General features: G+C 47.1%; 1 protein-coding gene across 2 annotated transcripts in view; it reads right to left on the bottom strand.

The window, feature by feature from the left end:
• LOC123995195 (tyrosine-protein phosphatase non-receptor type 14-like) overlaps nt 1–17,650 on the bottom strand; it is a 110,124-nt gene that overhangs the window by 32,207 nt on the left and 60,267 nt on the right. For both annotated transcript variants that reach the window (XM_046298617.1, XM_046298618.1), the window contains exons 4-6: nt 12,176–12,273; nt 10,647–10,714; nt 8,427–8,497 (exon numbers count right to left, since the gene is read on the bottom strand). In XM_046298617.1, coding sequence (XP_046154573.1) covers nt 8,427–8,497; nt 10,647–10,714; nt 12,176–12,273 — 237 coding nt within the window. The remainder of the gene's footprint in view (nt 1–8,426; nt 8,498–10,646; nt 10,715–12,175; nt 12,274–17,650) is intronic.

The following is a 17,650-nucleotide window of genomic DNA, read 5'->3' as shown; positions in this document are numbered from 1 at the left end:
GTTATTAACAGTGAAGCCTGTTGTAGTTTATAGAAGCCTGTAGGAGCAGTGTAGTTTATAGTAGGGCTTGGTAGACTGTAGGGTGGTGTTATGAACAGGAAGCCTGTAGGAGCAGTGTAGTTTATAGTAGGGCTTGGTAGACTGTAGGGTGGTGTTATTAACAGGAAGCCTGTAGGAGCAGTGTAGTTTATAGTAGAGGGCTTGGTAGACTGTAGGGTGGTGTTATGAACAGGAAGCCTGTAGGAGCAGTGTAGTTTATAGTAGAGGGCTTGGTAGACTGTAGGGTGGTATTATGAACAGGAATCCTGTAGGAGCAGTGTAGTTTATAGTAGAGGGCTTGGTAGACTGTAGGGTGGTGTTATTAACAGGAAGCCTGTAGGAGCAGTGTAGTTTATAGTAGAGGGCTTGGTAGACTGTAGGGTGGTGTTATGAACAGGAAGCCTGTAGGAGCAGTGTAGTTTATAGTAGAGGGCTTGGTAGACTGTAGGGTGGTGTTATGAACAGGAAGCCTGTAGGAGCAGTGTAGTTTATAGTAGGGCTTGGTAGACTGTAGGGTGGTGTTATGAACAGGAAGCCTGTAGGAGCAGTGTAGTTTATAGTAGAGGGCTTGGTAGACTGTAGGGTGGTATTATGAACAGGAATCCTGTAGGAGCAGTGTAGTTTATAGTAGAGGGCTTGGTAGACTGTAGGGTGGTGTTATGAACAGGAAGCCTGTAGGAGCAGTGTAGTTTATAGTAGAGGCTTGGTAGACTGTAGGGTGGTGTTATGAACAGGAAGCCTGTAGGAGCAGTGTAGTTTATAGTAGAGGGCTTGGTAGACTGTAGGGTGGTGTTATGAACAGGAAGCCTGTAGGAGCAGTGTAGTTTATAGTAGGGCTTGGTAGACTGTAGGGTGGTGTTATTAACAGGAAGCCTGTAGGAGCAGTGTAGTTTATAGTAGAGGGCTTGGTAGACTGTAGGGTGGTGTTATTAACAGGAAGCCTGTAGGAGCAGTGTAGTTTATAGTAGAGGGCTTGGTAGACTGTAGGGTGGTGTTATTAACAGGAAGCCTGTAGGAGCAGTGTAGTTTATAGTAGAGGCTTGGTAGACTGTAGGGTGGTGTTATTAACAGGAAGCCTGTAGGAGCAGTGTAGTTTATAGTAGAGGGCTTGGTAGACTGTAGGGTGGTGTTATTAACAGGAAGCCTGTAGAAGCAGTGTAGTTTATAGTAGGGCTTGGTAGACTGTAGGGTGGTGTTATGAACAGGAAGCCTGTAGGAGCAGTATAGTTTATAGTAGGGCTTGGCAGACTGTAGGGTGGTGTTATTAACAGGAAGCCTGTAGGAGCAGTGTAGTTTATAGTAGGGCTTGGTAGACTGTAGGGTGGTGTTATTAACAGGAAGCCTGTAGGAGCAGTGTAGTTTATAGTAGAGGGCTTGGTAGACTGTAGGGTGGTGTTATTAACAGGAAGCCTGTAGGAGCAGTGTAGTTTATAGTAGAGGGCTTGGTAGACTGTAGGGTGGTGTTATTAACAGGAAGCCTGTAGGAGCAGTGTAGTTTATAGTAGAGGGCTTGGTAGACTGTAGGGTGGTGTTATTAACAGAAAGCCTGTAGGAGCAGTGTAGTTTATAGTAGAGGGCTTGGTAGACTGTAGGGTGGTGTTATTAACAGGAAGCCTGTAGGAGCAGTGTAGTTTATAGTAGAGGGCTTGGTAGACTGTAGGGTGGTGTTATGAACAGGAAGCCTGTAGGAGCAGTGTAGTTTATAGTAGGGCTTGGTAGACTGTAGGGTGGTGTTATGAACAGGAAGCCTGTAGGAGCAGTGTATTTTATAGTAGGGGGCTTGTAAGTCGCTCTGGATAAGAGCGTCTGCTAAATGACTTAAATGTAATGTAATGTTGGTAGACTGTAGGGTGGTGTTATTAACAGGAAGCCTGTAGGAGCAGTGTAGTTTATAGTAGGGCTTGGTAGACTGTAGGGTGGTGTTATGAACAGGAAGCCTGTAGGAGCAGTGTAGTTTATAGTAGGGCTTGGTAGACTGTAGGGTGGTGTTATTAACAGGAAGCCTGTAGGAGCAGTGTAGTTTATAGTAGGGCTTGGTAGACTGTAGGGTGGTGTTATTAACAGGAAGCCTGTAGGAGCAGTGTAGTTTATAGTAGAGGGCTTGGTAGACTGTAGGGTGGTGTTATGAACAGGAAGCCTGTAGGAGCAGTGTAGTTTATAGTAGGGCTTGGTAGACTGTAGGGTGGTGTTATTAACAGGAAGCCTGTAGGAGCAGTGTAGTTTATAGTAGGGCTTGGTAGACTGTAGGGTGGTGTTATGAACAGGAAGCCTGTAGGAGCAGTGTAGTTTATAGTAGGGCTTGGTAGACTGTAGGGTGGTGTTATTAACAGGAAGCCTGTAGGAGCAGTGTAGTTTATAGTAGGGCTTGGTAGACTGTAGGGTGGTGTTATTAACAGGAAGCCTGTAGGAGCAGTGTAGTTTATAGTAGGGCTTGGTAGACTGTAGGGTGGTGTTATGAACAGGAAGCCTGTAGGAGCAGTGTAGTTTATAGTAGGGCTTGGTAGACTGTAGGGTGGTGTTATTAACAGGAAGCCTGTAGGAGCAGTGTAGTTTATAGTAGAGGGCTTGGTAGACTGTAGGGTGGTGTTATGAACAGGAAGCCTGTAGGAGCAGTGTAGTTTATAGTAGAGGGCTTGGTAGACTGTAGGGTGGTATTATGAACAGGAATCCTGTAGGAGCAGTGTAGTTTATAGTAGAGGGCTTGGTAGACTGTAGGGTGGTGTTATTAACAGGAAGCCTGTAGGAGCAGTGTAGTTTATAGTAGAGGGCTTGGTAGACTGTAGGGTGGTGTTATGAACAGGAAGCCTGTAGGAGCAGTGTAGTTTATAGTAGAGGCTTGGTAGACTGTAGGGTGGTGTTATGAACAGGAAGCCTGTAGGAGCAGTGTAGTTTATAGTAGGGCTTGGTAGACTGTAGGGTGGTGTTATGAACAGGAAGCCTGTAGGAGCAGTGTAGTTTATAGTAGAGGGCTTGGTAGACTGTAGGGTGGTATTATGAACAGGAAGCCTGTAGGAGCAGTGTAGTTTATAGTAGAGGGCTTGGTAGACTGTAGGGTGGTGTTATTAACAGGAAGCCTGTAGGAGCAGTGTAGTTTATAGTAGAGGGCTTGGTAGACTGTAGGGTGGTGTTATGAACAGGAAGCCTGTAGGAGCAGTGTAGTTTATAGTAGGGCTTGGTAGACTGTAGGGTGGTGTTATTAACAGGAAGCCTGTAGGAGCAGTGTAGTTTATAGTAGAGGGCTTGGTAGACTGTAGGGTGGTGTTATTAACAGGAAGCCTGTAGGAGCAGTGTAGTTTATAGTAGAGGGCTTGGTAGACTGTAGGGTGGTGTTATTAACAGGAAGCCTGTAGGAGCAGTGTAGTTTATAGTAGAGAGCTTGGTAGACTGTAGGGTGGTGTTATTAACAGGAAGCCTGTAGGAGCAGTGTAGTTTATAGTAGAGGGCTTGGTAGACTGTAGGGTGGTGTTATTAACAGGAAGCCTGTAGAAGCAGTGTAGTTTATAGTAGGGCTTGGTAGACTGTAGGGTGGTGTTATGAACAGGAAGCCTGTAGGAGCAGTATAGTTTATAGTAGGGCTTGGCAGACTGTAGGGTGGTGTTATTAACAGGAAGCCTGTAGGAGCAGTGTAGTTTATAGTAGGGCTTGGTAGACTGTAGGGTGGTGTTATTAACAGGAAGCCTGTAGGAGCAGTGTAGTTTATAGTAGAGGGCTTGGTAGACTGTAGGGTGGTGTTATTAACAGGAAGCCTGTAGGAGCAGTGTAGTTTATAGTAGAGGGCTTGGTAGACTGTAGGGTGGTGTTATTAACAGGAAGCCTGTAGGAGCAGTGTAGTTTATAGTAGAGGGCTTGGTAGACTGTAGGGTGGTGTTATTAACAGGAAGCCTGTAGGAGCAGTGTAGTTTATAGTAGGGCTTGGTAGACTGTAGGGTGGTGTTATTAACAGGAAGCCTGTAGGAGCAGTGTAGTTTATAGTAGAGGGCTTGGTAGACTGTAGGGTGGTGTTATGAACAGGAAGCCTGTAGGAGCAGTGTAGTTTATAGTAGGGCTTGGTAGACTGTAGGGTGGTGTTATTAACAGGAAGCCTGTAGGAGCAGTGTAGTTTATAGTAGGGCTTGGTAGACTGTAGGGTGGTGTTATGAACAGGAAGCCTGTAGGAGCAGTGTAGTTTATAGTAGAGGGCTTGGCAGACTGTAGGGTGGTGTTATGAACAGGAAGCCTGTAGGAGCAGTGTAGTTTATAGTAGAGGGCTTGGTAGACTGTAGGGTGGTGTTATTAACAGGAAGCCTGTAGGAGCAGTGTAGTTTATAGTAGGGCTTGGTAGACTGTAGGGTGGTGTTATGAACAGGAAGCCTGTAGGAGCAGTGTAGTTTATAGTAGAGGGCTTGGCAGACTGTAGGGTGGTGTTATTAACAGGAAGCCTGTAGGAGCAGTGTAGTTTATAGTAGGGCTTGGTAGACTGTAGGGTGGTGTTATGAACAGGAAGCCTGTAGGAGCAGTGTAGTTTATAGTAGGGGGCTTGGTAGACTGTAGGGTGGTGTTATGAACAGGAAGCCTGTAGGAGCAGTGTAGTTTATAGTAGAGGGCTTGGTAGACTGTAGGGTGGTGTTATTAACAGGAAGCCTGTAGGAGCAGTGTAGTTTATAGTAGGGCTTGGTAGACTGTAGGGTGGTGTTATGAACAGGAAGCCTGTAGGAGCAGTGTAGTTTATAGTAGGGGCTTGGCAGACTGTAGGGTGGTGTTATTAACAGGAAGCCTGTAGGAGCAGTGTAGTTTATAGTAGGGCTTGGTAGACTGTAGGGTGGTGTTATGAACAGGAAGCCTGTAGGAGCAGTGTATTTTATAGTAGGGGGCTTGGTAGACTGTAGGGTGGTGTTATTAACAGGAAGCCTGTAGGAGCAGTGTAGTTTATAGTAGGGCTTGGTAGACTGTAGGGTGGTGTTATGAACAGGAAGCCTGTAGGAGCAGTGTAGTTTATAGTAGGGCTTGGTAGACTGTAGGGTGGTGTTATTAACAGGAAGCCTGTAGGAGCAGTGTAGTTTATAGTAGGGCTTGGTAGACTGTAGGGTGGTGTTATTAACAGGAAGCCTGTAGGAGCAGTGTAGTTTATAGTAGAGGGCTTGGTAGACTGTAGGGTGGTGTTATGAACAGGAAGCCTGTAGGAGCAGTGTAGTTTATAGTAGGGCTTGGTAGACTGTAGGGTGGTGTTATTAACAGGAAGCCTGTAGGAGCAGTGTAGTTTATAGTAGGGCTTGGTAGACTGTAGGGTGGTGTTATGAACAGGAAGCCTGTAGGAGCAGTGTAGTTTATAGTAGGGCTTGGTAGACTGTAGGGTGGTGTTATTAACAGGAAGCCTGTAGGAGCAGTGTAGTTTATAGTAGGGCTTGGTAGACTGTAGGGTGGTGTTATTAACAGGAAGCCTGTAGGAGCAGTGTAGTTTATAGTAGGGCTTGGTAGACTGTAGGGTGGTGTTATGAACAGGAAGCCTGTAGGAGCAGTGTAGTTTATAGTAGGGCTTGGTAGACTGTAGGGTGGTGTTATTAACAGGAAGCCTGTAGGAGCAGTGTAGTTTATAGTAGAGGGCTTGGTAGACTGTAGGGTGGTGTTATGAACAGGAAGCCTGTAGGAGCAGTGTAGTTTATAGTAGAGGGCTTGGTAGACTGTAGGGTGGTATTATGAACAGGAATCCTGTAGGAGCAGTGTAGTTTATAGTAGAGGGCTTGGTAGACTGTAGGGTGGTGTTATTAACAGGAAGCCTGTAGGAGCAGTGTAGTTTATAGTAGAGGGCTTGGTAGACTGTAGGGTGGTGTTATGAACAGGAAGCCTGTAGGAGCAGTGTAGTTTATAGTAGAGGGCTTGGTAGACTGTAGGGTGGTGTTATGAACAGGAAGCCTGTAGGAGCAGTGTAGTTTATAGTAGGGCTTGGTAGACTGTAGGGTGGTGTTATGAACAGGAAGCCTGTAGGAGCAGTGTAGTTTATAGTAGAGGGCTTGGTAGACTGTAGGGTGGTATTATGAACAGGAATCCTGTAGGAGCAGTGTAGTTTATAGTAGAGGGCTTGGTAGACTGTAGGGTGGTGTTATTAACAGGAAGCCTGTAGGAGCAGTGTAGTTTATAGTAGAGGGCTTGGTAGACTGTAGGGTGGTGTTATGAACAGGAAGCCTGTAGGAGCAGTGTAGTTTATAGTAGAGGGCTTGGTAGACTGTAGGGTGGTGTTATGAACAGGAAGCCTGTAGGAGCAGTGTAGTTTATAGTAGGGCTTGGTAGACTGTAGGGTGGTGTTATTAACAGGAAGCCTGTAGGAGCAGTGTAGTTTAGAGTAGAGGGCTTGGTAGACTGTAGGGTGGTGTTATTAACAGGAAGCCTGTAGGAGCAGTGTAGTTTATAGTAGAGGGCTTGGTAGACTGTAGGGTGGTGTTATTAACAGGAAGCCTGTAGGAGCAGTGTAGTTTATAGTAGAGAGCTTGGTAGACTGTAGGGTGGTGTTATTAACAGGAAGCCTGTAGGAGCAGTGTAGTTTATAGTAGAGGGCTTGGTAGACTGTAGGGTGGTGTTATTAACAGGAAGCCTGTAGAAGCAGTGTAGTTTATAGTAGGGCTTGGTAGACTGTAGGGTGGTGTTATGAACAGGAAGCCTGTAGGAGCAGTATAGTTTATAGTAGGGCTTGGCAGACTGTAGGGTGGTGTTATTAACAGGAAGCCTGTAGGAGCAGTGTAGTTTATAGTAGGGCTTGGTAGACTGTAGGGTGGTGTTATTAACAGGAAGCCTGTAGGAGCAGTGTAGTTTATAGTAGAGGGCTTGGTAGACTGTAGGGTGGTGTTATTAACAGGAAGCCTGTAGGAGCAGTGTAGTTTATAGTAGAGGGCTTGGTAGACTGTAGGGTGGTGTTATTAACAGGAAGCCTGTAGGAGCAGTGTAGTTTATAGTAGAGGGCTTGGTAGACTGTAGGGTGGTGTTATTAACAGAAAGCCTGTAGGAGCAGTGTAGTTTATAGTAGAGGGCTTGGTAGACTGTAGGGTGGTGTTATTAACAGGAAGCCTGTAGGAGCAGTGTAGTTTATAGTAGAGGGCTTGGTAGACTGTAGGGTGGTGTTATGAACAGGAAGCCTGTAGGAGCAGTGTAGTTTATAGTAGGGCTTGGTAGACTGTAGGGTGGTGTTATTAACAGGAAGCCTGTAGGAGCAGTGTAGTTTATAGTAGAGGGCTTGGTAGACTGTAGGGTGGTGTTATTAACAGGAAGCCTGTAGGAGCAGTGTAGTTTATAGTAGAGGGCTTGGTAGACTGTAGGGTGGTGTTATGAACAGGAAGCCTGTAGGAGCAGTGTAGTTTATAGTAGAGGGCTTGGTAGACTGTAGGGTGGTGTTATTAACAGGAAGCCTGTAGGAGCAGTGTAGTTTATAGTAGAGGGCTTGGTAGACTGTAGGGTGGTGTTATGAACAGGAAGCCTGTAGGAGCAGTGTAGTTTATAGTAGAGGGCTTGGTAGACTGTAGGGTGGTGTTATGAACAGGAAGCCTGTAGGAGCAGTGTAGTTTATAGTAGAGGGCTTGGCAGACTGTAGGGTGGTGTTATGAACAGGAAGCCTGTAGGAGCAGTGTAGTTTATAGTAGAGGGCTTGGTAGACTGTAGGGTGGTGTTATTAACAGGAAGACTGTAGGAGCAGTGTAGTTTATAGTAGGGCTTGGTAGACTGTAGGGTGGTGTTATTAACAGGAAGCCTGTAGGAGCTGAGCAGCTTATAGTAGAGGGCTTGGTAGACTGTAGGGTGGTGTTATTAACAGGAAGCCTGTAGGAGCAGTGTAGTTTATAGTAGGGCTTGGTAGACTGTAGGGTGGTGTTATTAACAGGAAGCCTGTAGGAGCAGTGTAGTTTATAGTAGGGCTTGGTAGACTGTAGGGTGGTGTTATGAACAGGAAGTCTTTAGGAGCAGTGTAGTTTATAGTAGGGCTTGGTAGACTGTAGGGTGGTGTTATTAACAGAAAGCCTGTAGGAGCAGTGTAGTTTATAGTAGAGGGCTTGGTAGACTGTAGGGTGGTGTTATTAACAGGAAGCCTGTAGGAGCAGTGTAGTTTATAGTAGGGCTTGGTAGACTTTAGGGTGGTGTTATGAACAGGAAGCCTGTAGGAGCAGTGTAGTTTATAGTAGAGGGCTTGGTAGACTGTAGGGTGGTGTTATTAACAGGAAGCCTGTAGGAGCAGTGTAGTTTATAGTAGAGGGCTTGGTAGACTGTAGGGTGGTGTTATGAACAGAAAGCCTGTAGGAGCAGTGTAGTTTATAGTAGAGGGCTTGGTAGACTGTAGGGTGTTGTTATTAACAGGAAGCCTGTAGGAGCAGTGTAGTTTATAGTAGAGGGCTTGGTAGACTGTAGGGTGTTGTTATTAACAGGAAGCCTACCAGTGACTCTTATGTTCCTCCGCCACCTTCTGAGTCCACTCCTCCAGCACCTCATCTACATGAGGCCAGTTCTGAGAGGGTGGGGAGAAAGAGAGAGAGAGAGAGAGAGAGAAGGGGAGAGAAAGGGAGAGAGAGAGAGAGAAAGGGAGAGAGAGAGAGAGAGAGAGAGAGAGAGAGAGAGAGAGAGAGAGAGAGAGAGAGAGAGAGAGAGAGAGAGAGAGAGAGAGAGAGAGAGAGAGAGAGAGAGAGAGAGAGAGAAAGGGAGAGAAAGGGAGAGAGAGAGAGAGAAAGGGAGAGAAAGGGAGAGAAAGGGAGAGAAATGGAGTGAAAGGGAGAGAGGGGGAGAGAAGAGAGAGAGAGAGAGAGAGAGAGAGAGAGAGAGAGAGAGAGAGAGAGAGAGAGAGACATGAATAGAGGAAGTGAAAGAGAAAGCAAGCCAGGGAAGTAAAGGGGGGTGACAGGGAAAGAAGTGATGGGGTGAAAGAGAAAGTGGACATTAATCTCTGCAGGACTTGAGTGAACAGAGAGAATGAGCTATATCAGATTACACACACAGCCTTCATATTCACCCCTTCAACACCCACTCACTACCCCTCCATTAGAGCACTCCATCACTGAGTGTGTGTGTGTGTGAGTGTGTGTGTTTCAGAGCTGGAGAGAAAAATGACTCTTTGCAGGCTTCAGACGTCCATTGTCATCGCTCTCTCTCTGCCCCCCCCTCTATGTTTCTCCCTGCCCCCCCCTCTATGTTTCTCTCTGCCCCCCCTCTATGTTTCTCTCTGCCCCCCTCTATGTTTCTCTCTGCCCCCCTCTATGTTTCTCTCTGCCCCCCCCTCTCTATGTTTCTCTCTGCCCCCCTCTCTATGTTTCTCTCTGCCCCCCCCCCTCTATGTTTCTCTCTGCCCCCCTCTATGTTTCTCTCTGCCCCCCCCCCCCCCCTCTATGTTTCTCTCTGCCCCCCCCCCTCTATGTTTCTCTCTGCCCCCCTCTATGTTTCTCTCTGCCCCCCCTCTATGTTTCTCTCTGCCCCCCCTCTATGTTTCTCTCTGCCCCCCCTCTATGTTTCTCTATGCCTATTAGTTTGTCTCTGTAACCACCTCCTTTATCCCTCACTCTCTCTACTACCTCTCCTTACACCCCACACACTCCCTCAACTCTTCCTCCCTCTCAGTTCATCCCTCACTCTCTCTATTACCTCTCTTTACTCCCCACACACTCCCTCACCTCTTCCTCTCTTCCTCCCTCTCAGTTCATCCCTCCCTCTCTACTACCTCTCCTTACTCCCCACACACTCCCTCACCTCTTCCTCTCTTCCTCCCTCTCAGTTCATCCCTCCCTCTCTACTACCTCTCCTTACTCCCCACACACTCCCTCACCTCTTCCTCTCTTCCTCCCTCTCAGTTCATCACTCCCTCTCCACTACCTCTCCTTACTCCCCACACACTCCCTCACCTCTTCCTCTCTTCCTCCCTCTCAGTTCATCCCTCATGCTCTCTACTACCTCTCCTTACTCCCCACACACTCCCTCATCTCTTCCTCTCTTCCTCCCTCTCAGTTCATCCCTCACGCTCTCTACTACCTCTTCTTACTCCCCACACACTCCCTCACCTCTTCCTCTCTTCCTACCCCTCAGTTAATCTCTCACTCTCTACTACCTCTCCTTACTCCCCACACACTCCCTCACCTCTTCCTCTCTTCCTCCCTCTCAGTTCATCCCTCATGCTCTCTACTACCTCTCCTTACTCCCCACACACTCCCCCATTCTTCCTCTCTTCCTCCCTCTCAGTTCATCCCTCACTCTCTCTATTACCTCTCCTTACTCCCCACACACTCCCTCACCTCTTCCTCCCTCTCAGTTAATCTCTCCCTCTCTCTCTCTCTCTCTCTCTCTCTCTCTCTTCCTCCCTCCCCCTCTCTAAGCAGGGCCTCTTGTCTGTCTTGTCTGTGTCAGTCAGGGGTGCAGGTAGAATACAGGAGGAGGACGTACACAGGAGAGCTAGGAATCTGTGGCCTCCGGCAACACATGCAAGCACTCATTCACTCACTCACTCACTCCTGATCTTGAAAAACATCTGAGACAGGCAACATCAAACACACACCTGAGAAAACCGACTGAGAGCACACACACCTGAGCACTGAAAAACACAAAAGATCACACGCATGCACGCACAAGCACATGCACACACACACTGAGAGGTGTAAGTGTGACAGTTGACTCACCACTGGGAAGAGCACATACTCCCTGAGGAAGTCCTGAGACAGGAACTGTGTGAAATCCCCAAAGTCAGCTAGAAGAGAGGAGAGAACACACTGAGATCTACACTCAACTCTACAGACACTGAGATCTACACTCAACTCTACACACACTGAGATCTACACTCAACTCTACCCACACTGAGATCTACACTCAACTCTACCCACACTGAGATCTACACTCAACTCACCAACTCATTGACATGAAACACATGGATAGAGCTCCAGTAACTTCCACCAGATTCCCAGGGTTGTTTTCCTTGTTGGAAAATGACAGATTTCCTGCTTATTCCCTCCAATCTTCCAACCGGGTTTTCAGGAAAACCTGGGAATTCAGGCAAAGTTCACGGACTTTTTCTACCATACACATGGAACACATACATCATCTAAGGATGTTATTGTGAGAAAAAAGTTGCTATCTAGAACCTTACAGGGTTCTTCGTCTCTCCCCAATAGGTAGAACACCGTTGGTTCCCGTTAGAACTCTTTGGTGTTTCATGTTGAACCCTTTCCTTTTGGAACCCTTTTTGCCCCCTAAGAGTGTACTCTTACGGATATATGAACTATGTAACACAAGGGAGAAACACCTTCAATGGGCATGGACAGGAACTGTAGACGGATGCCCTCGAAGAAAGCAGAGAAAGCATACCTAGAAAGCAGAAACCCTAATAGCACCTACAGTATCTGTAGCAGGCATGCTCATGTCAACCCAGCAATACACACATATCCCTGGCCCTGTGATGTCATGTTGGGGTTTGGGTCTACCCTGGTTCGTCCTACCCAACCCTCCATTGATAAAAGGAAATGACATACAGCTACTGTCTGCCTGGACAATGTACAGTACTATCTACAGATACACAGAGGTAGCTACATCCTTTAGGGCTGCTCTAATGTAATGTAATGTAATGTATGTCTGATATAGAGGGGTGTAGTGTAGAATCCATCCTCCCTACAGATAAGGTTCTTCCTGCCATGGCTAACCTTGGTGTTAGCGATAAGCTAACGACTGTTTACATTCCCCCGAGACACAGGGCCCAGGGACAGCAGGAGAGAGAGAGAGAGAGAGAGAGAGAGAGAGAGAGAGAGAGAGAGAGAGAGAGAGAGAGAGAGAGAGAGAGTGTGTGTTTGTGTTGCGGGGTTGGAAGATTACAGGGTCACCAACAAGGCCAAGAAAGTGTGTGTGTGTGTGTCTGTGTGTATGAATACGTGGATATGTGTGTGTGTGTGTGTTTGCACATGCACGCATGTGCATGCATGTGCGTGCGTTTGTGTGTGTGTGTGTGTGTGTCTTATGGAAAGGAATCCTGATAGGAACTCAAGTGGACTCAGCTCTTCTGGCGGCATGCAGCCATATTAGGTAGTGAACCCAGGATGAGCTAAGAAAGTGTGAGTCTCTCTCTCTCTGTATCTCCCTCTGGACTTAGGGTTTAAGTAGGACATAAAATGAGGTTAGTGGTAAAGCTATGGGGTATACTCCTGTGTGTACTCTGTCTTACCTTGCACTGCTAGGCCTGCTAGTCTGATGCCCTGCTCTACGGTACAGTGGAGACGTCCATCCAGCACCTCCTTCTTCACCTGCAGGTAGTACTGATACCTAGCGAGAAGAGAAGTGTCACATACTGAGAGCACAAAACACACAGTAAGGGACTTAAAGACTTACAGTAAGCAACATACAGATGTAGGATCTTCATTTGAGCCAGTTTGCTACAGAAGGAAAATTATCCTGCAGCAACAGGAAATGTGAGTTGTTATGTGGATTATAATTCAGGAACGTTTATTGTAGGTCTTCATTAAAATTTGACATGTCTAAGTGGAAATTACAAACATCAGAAGCCATTTGAAACCTCAAACACACTCCACGTTTTACATTTTCCTGCATTGCAAGAATGTTCTCCTGCAACAGGGTGATCAAATGAGGATCCTGTAGAAATGTGACCTGTAAACCCCGGTAGTACTAGCAATGGAAATATTACCACACTGATACTAGGAATAAGTGAATCACTACTATGGAGGGTTGTACTGACTCATGTTCTTGGTTGGAGTAGTGAACCAGCTATGTCTAGCTGTGTCTAGACTAGAGTTATGACTGGGGGTTGGAGTAGTGAACCAGCTATGTCTAGCTGTGTCTAGACTAGAGTTATGACTGGGGGTTGGAGTAGTGAACCAGCTATGTCTAGCTGTGGCTGGACTAGAGTTATGACTGGGGGTTGGAGTAGTGAACCAGCTATGTCTAGCTGTGACTGCACTAGGGTTATGACTGGGGGTTGGAGTAGTGAACCAGCTATGTCTAGCTGTGGCTGGACTAGAGTTATGACTGGGGGTTGGAGTAGTGAACCAGCTATGTCTAGCTGTGGCTGGACTAGAGTTATGACTGGGGGTTGGAGTAGTGAACCAGCTATGTCTAGCTGTGGCTGGACTAGAGTTATGACTGGGGGTTGGAGTAGTGAACCAGCTATGTCTAGCTGTGGCTGGACTAGAGTTATGACTGGGGGTTGGAGTAGTGAACCAGCTATGTCTAGCTGTGGCTGGACTAGAGTTATGACTGGGGGTTGGAGTAGTGAACCAGCTATGTCTAGCTGTGGCTGGACTAGAGTTATGACTGGGGGGGGTTGGAGTAGTGAACCAGCTATGTCTAGCTGTGGCTGGACTAGAGTTATGACTGGGGGTTGGAGTAGTGAACCAGCTATGTCTAGCTGTGGCTGGACTAGAGTTATGACTGGGGGTTGGTGGCTGGAGTAGTGAACCAGCTATGTCTAGCTGTGGCTGGACTAGAGTTATGACTGGGGGTTGGAGTAGTGAACCAGCTATGTCTAGCTGTGGCTGGACTAGAGTTATGACTGGGGGTTGGCTAGTAGTGAACCAGCTATGTCTAGCTGTGGCTGGACTAGAGTTATGACTGGGGGTTGGAGTAGTGAACCAGCTATGTCTAGCTGTGGCTGGACTAGAGTTATGACTGGGGGTTGGAGTAGTGAACCAGCTATGTCTAGCTGTGGCTGGACTAGAGTTATGACTGGGGGTTGGAGTAGTGAACCAGCTATGTCTAGCTGTGGCTGGACTAGAGTTATGACTGGGGGTTGGAGTAGTGAACCAGCTATGTCTAGCTGTGGCTGGACTAGAGTTATGACTGGGGTTGGAGTAGTGAACCAGCTATGTCTAGCTGTGGCTGGACTAGAGTTATGACTGGGGGTTGGAGTAGTGAACCAGCTATGTCTAGCTGTGGCTGGACTAGCTGTTGGCTGGACTAGAGTTATGACTGGGGGTTGGAGTAGTGAACCAGCTATGTCTAGCTGTGGCTGGACTAGAGTTATGACTGGGGGTTGGAGTAGTGAACCAGCTATGTCTAGCTGTGGCTGGACTAGAGTTATGACTGGGAGTTGGAGTAGTGAACCAGCTATGTCTGGGGGTTGGAGTAGTGAACCAGCTATGTCTAGCTGTGGCTGGACTAGAGTTATGACTGGGGGTTGGAGTAGTGAACCAGCTATGTCTAGCTGTGGCTGGACTAGAGTTATGACTGGGGGTTGGAGTAGTGAACCAGCTATGTCTAGCTGTGGCTGGACTAGAGTTATGACTGGGGGTTGGAGTAGTGAACCAGCTATGTCTAGCTGTGGCTGGACTAGAGTTATGACTGGGGTTGGAGTAGTGTCTAGCTGTGGCTGGACCAGCTATGTCTAGCTGTGGCTGGACTAGAGTTATGACTGGGGGTTGGAGTAGTGAACCAGCTATGTCTAGCTGTGGCTGGACTAGAGTTATGACTGGGGTTGGAGTAGTGAACCAGCTATGTCTAGCTGTGGCTGGACTAGAGTTATGACTGGGGGTTGGAGTAGTGAACCAGCTATGTCTAGCTGTGGCTGGACTAGAGTTATGACTGGGGGTTGGAGTAGTGAACCAGCTATGTCTAGCTGTGGCTGGACTAGAGTTATGACTGGGGGTTGGAGTAGTGAACCAGCTATGTCTAGCTGTGGCTGGACTAGAGTTATGACTGGGGGTTGGAGACTGGGGGTAGTGAACCAGCTATGTCTAGCTGTGGCTGGACTAGAGTTATGACTGGGGGTTGGAGTAGTGAACCAGCTATGTCTAGCTGTGGCTGGACTAGAGTTATGACTGGGGGTTGGAGTAGTGAACCAGCTATGTCTAGCTGTGGCTGGACTAGAGTTATGACTGGGGGTTGGAGTAGTGAACCAGCTATGTCTAGCTGTGGCTGGACTAGAGTTATGACTGGGGTTGGAGTAGTGAACCAGCTATGTCTAGCTGTGGCTGGACTAGAGTTATGACTGGGGGTTGGAGTAGTGAACCAGCTATGTCTAGCTGTGGCCGGACTAGAGTTATGACTGGGGGTTGGAGTAGTGAACCAGCTATGTCTAGCTGTGGCTGGACTAGAGTTATGACTGGGGGTTGGAGTAGTGAACCAGCTATGTCTAGCTGTGGCTAGACTAGAGTTATGACTGGGGGTTGGAGTAGTGAACCAGCTATGTCTAGCTGTGGCTAGACTAGAGTTATGACTGGGGGTTGGAGTAGTGAACCAGCTATGTCTAGCTGTGGCCGGACTAGAGTTATGACTGGGGGTTGGAGTAGTGAACCAGCTATGTCTAGCTGTGGCCGGACTAGAGTTATGACTGGGGGTTGGAGTAGTGAACCAGCTATGTCTAGCTGTGGCTGGACTAGAGTTATGACTGGGGGTTGGAGCAGAGTGCTTGCTAGGTCGTCTCTGAAATCCCAAACCTAGGGCAGCAAAGCTGGAACATTGGTACATTGGAGAAAAGACATCTGTCTAGAACACTGGTATTCAAAGTCGGGGTCACGGAGGAACTGCAGTGGGGTCACAAAACAAAACAAAATGAAAAGTACAGATTCATGTACAGGACAATATACAACGTTTTTGTGAAAGATCACTTATATTGAATACATTTATTTATTGGTTTCTTTGCATTTTGATGATGATGAAAATGTAATGCATTGGGGGGGGTAAAAATTGAAATTGTTTTATTAGATTTGGGTAGGGTTGTGAGAATCTTTTGTGAAAAAATGGGGTCCCCACTGAACAAGTTTGAATAACACTGGTCTAAAAAGACTACTAGCTAGGGCTCGGTGGGGCTGGGCTAGTGTTATGACTGTGGGTGGCTCGGCCACTGGTTTGCCAGAGGTAAGTTGATATGATACTTTTCAGACTTGGCCCAGAGCGACCTTCACAGCGTGTGGTTAGAGTGCCAAAATAAAGTGAAAGAACAGGACGAAACGTCCAGCTTTTCAGGGATTCCAAATCATTTCCCCCCCATTTTAGGCCTTGATTCAATTTTGTGTTTGACTTTTGGGCAGGGTGAAGTAGTCACACAAGGCCACACATTAGAGAAGAGAGAGAAGAGAGAGAGAGAGAGTGAGAGAATGAGGCAAAGAGAGAGGGTAGTTAATGAGAGGCAGGGGGAGAGAAGGAAAGTGTGAGGGAAAGTCTAAACGGTCCATTATCAAAACAGAGCAGTGTCAGGGGTGAGTCCAGCTGACCAGTTTCAGCTGCAAAGAACTTGCTGGTTTCCTGTTTGTTACCATGGCTACCACAGTGAGTGTTTCCACTGGAGGCTGTGAGACAACTTTACAAACACACACACACACTCGCGCACAAACACACACACACACACACACACACACACACACACACACACACACACACACACACACACACACACACACACACACACACACACACACACACACACACACACACACACACACACACACACACACACACACACACACACACACACACACACACACACACACACACACGGCAGTTCATAGGGGAACATGCATCAGGCTGGTCATGCCAGAGTCTACAAACTGTGGTCTGGGAATCACCAAGCCATCCCTGCATGCTTAGTCACTCCAGCCTGCTATAGACAAGTGGAGTTCTGTTGAAGTCAGCCACACAGGGGAAGTCCAGTGATAACCCATAGAGAGAGAATGTCATGAGCAACACTTCCTAAAGTCACCTGTAAACTAGAAACCCCTATAATATGGCACGGTCATATCTTTGTCTCTCTACCTTACTTAATCATTTTCAAACTCTTCTCTATTCCTCTCTCTCTCTCTCTCTCCCCCCTGCCTTGTCTCCCTTTCTCTCTTCCTTTTCTCACCTATCTCTCCCTCCTCCCCCCTCTCTCTCCTCGCACTCTTCCTCTCGTCTCTCTGGTTCTTTTTTTAGCGTCACTGTGTGTACTCAGGGTCTATAATCTGACCGCGCCCTTCTCTCTCACCCTGTCATTACACCGGCTGGCTGAGCTGCCATTCCGTTCCCCTGGCAACCCTCTAATTAGCTAACCCCTGGATGGGGAGGAGCCCACAGTGGTCAAGTGGGCGGTGCTTCAGCAGGAACATTGCAGAGGTTCTGGAATGGGTTCTAGTTATGTTGCGTGAATGTTCCCTCAATGCTTAACACCCTCTTGGGTCAGAGGGGAAATGGTGTCTCGGTGTGGTTGTCTCTTTGTCTTAGGCAGAAGGATAACAACATTATGATGTTTATATTTATATATGTGAGCAGCCATGGTAGAGTGGCAGACTGTAAACTGTAGACATGATGATTGAGAAGCAAGCCAGGCCTCTTAAAGTAAACCATCTTCAGCACAATTACATCTCTTCAAGGATAAATTAAGTTTTATAGATTTGAATTGAATCAGACTGAAAGAGAGCATGAAATCGTCATGTACAGTCCTTAGAGTCAACAGTGTCTGCTGGTTGATTTTTTATCTCACCCAGTTAGTTACTCATGCTTAGAAAACCGGGTGTTTAGGACACACCTGGTATAGGGCAATACGGCAAAATATCCTATCTCAATATTTTTCTCATTTTTGACGCCATGACTGTATTGTATGTTTGTTTTTTTAAATAATAAAGTTCTAAATATACTTAATGAGCAGTCCATGACACTAAGGTGTCAACACATATATGTTAAGTCCTTTTAATGGGTCTTTCTCTCTTCTGAT

Source organism: Oncorhynchus gorbuscha, linkage group LG14 (assembly GCF_021184085.1).
Source record: "Oncorhynchus gorbuscha isolate QuinsamMale2020 ecotype Even-year linkage group LG14, OgorEven_v1.0, whole genome shotgun sequence".
Taxonomy (NCBI): Eukaryota; Metazoa; Chordata; class Actinopteri; order Salmoniformes; family Salmonidae; genus Oncorhynchus; species Oncorhynchus gorbuscha.
This window is presented reverse-complemented; position numbering and strand designations above follow the sequence as displayed.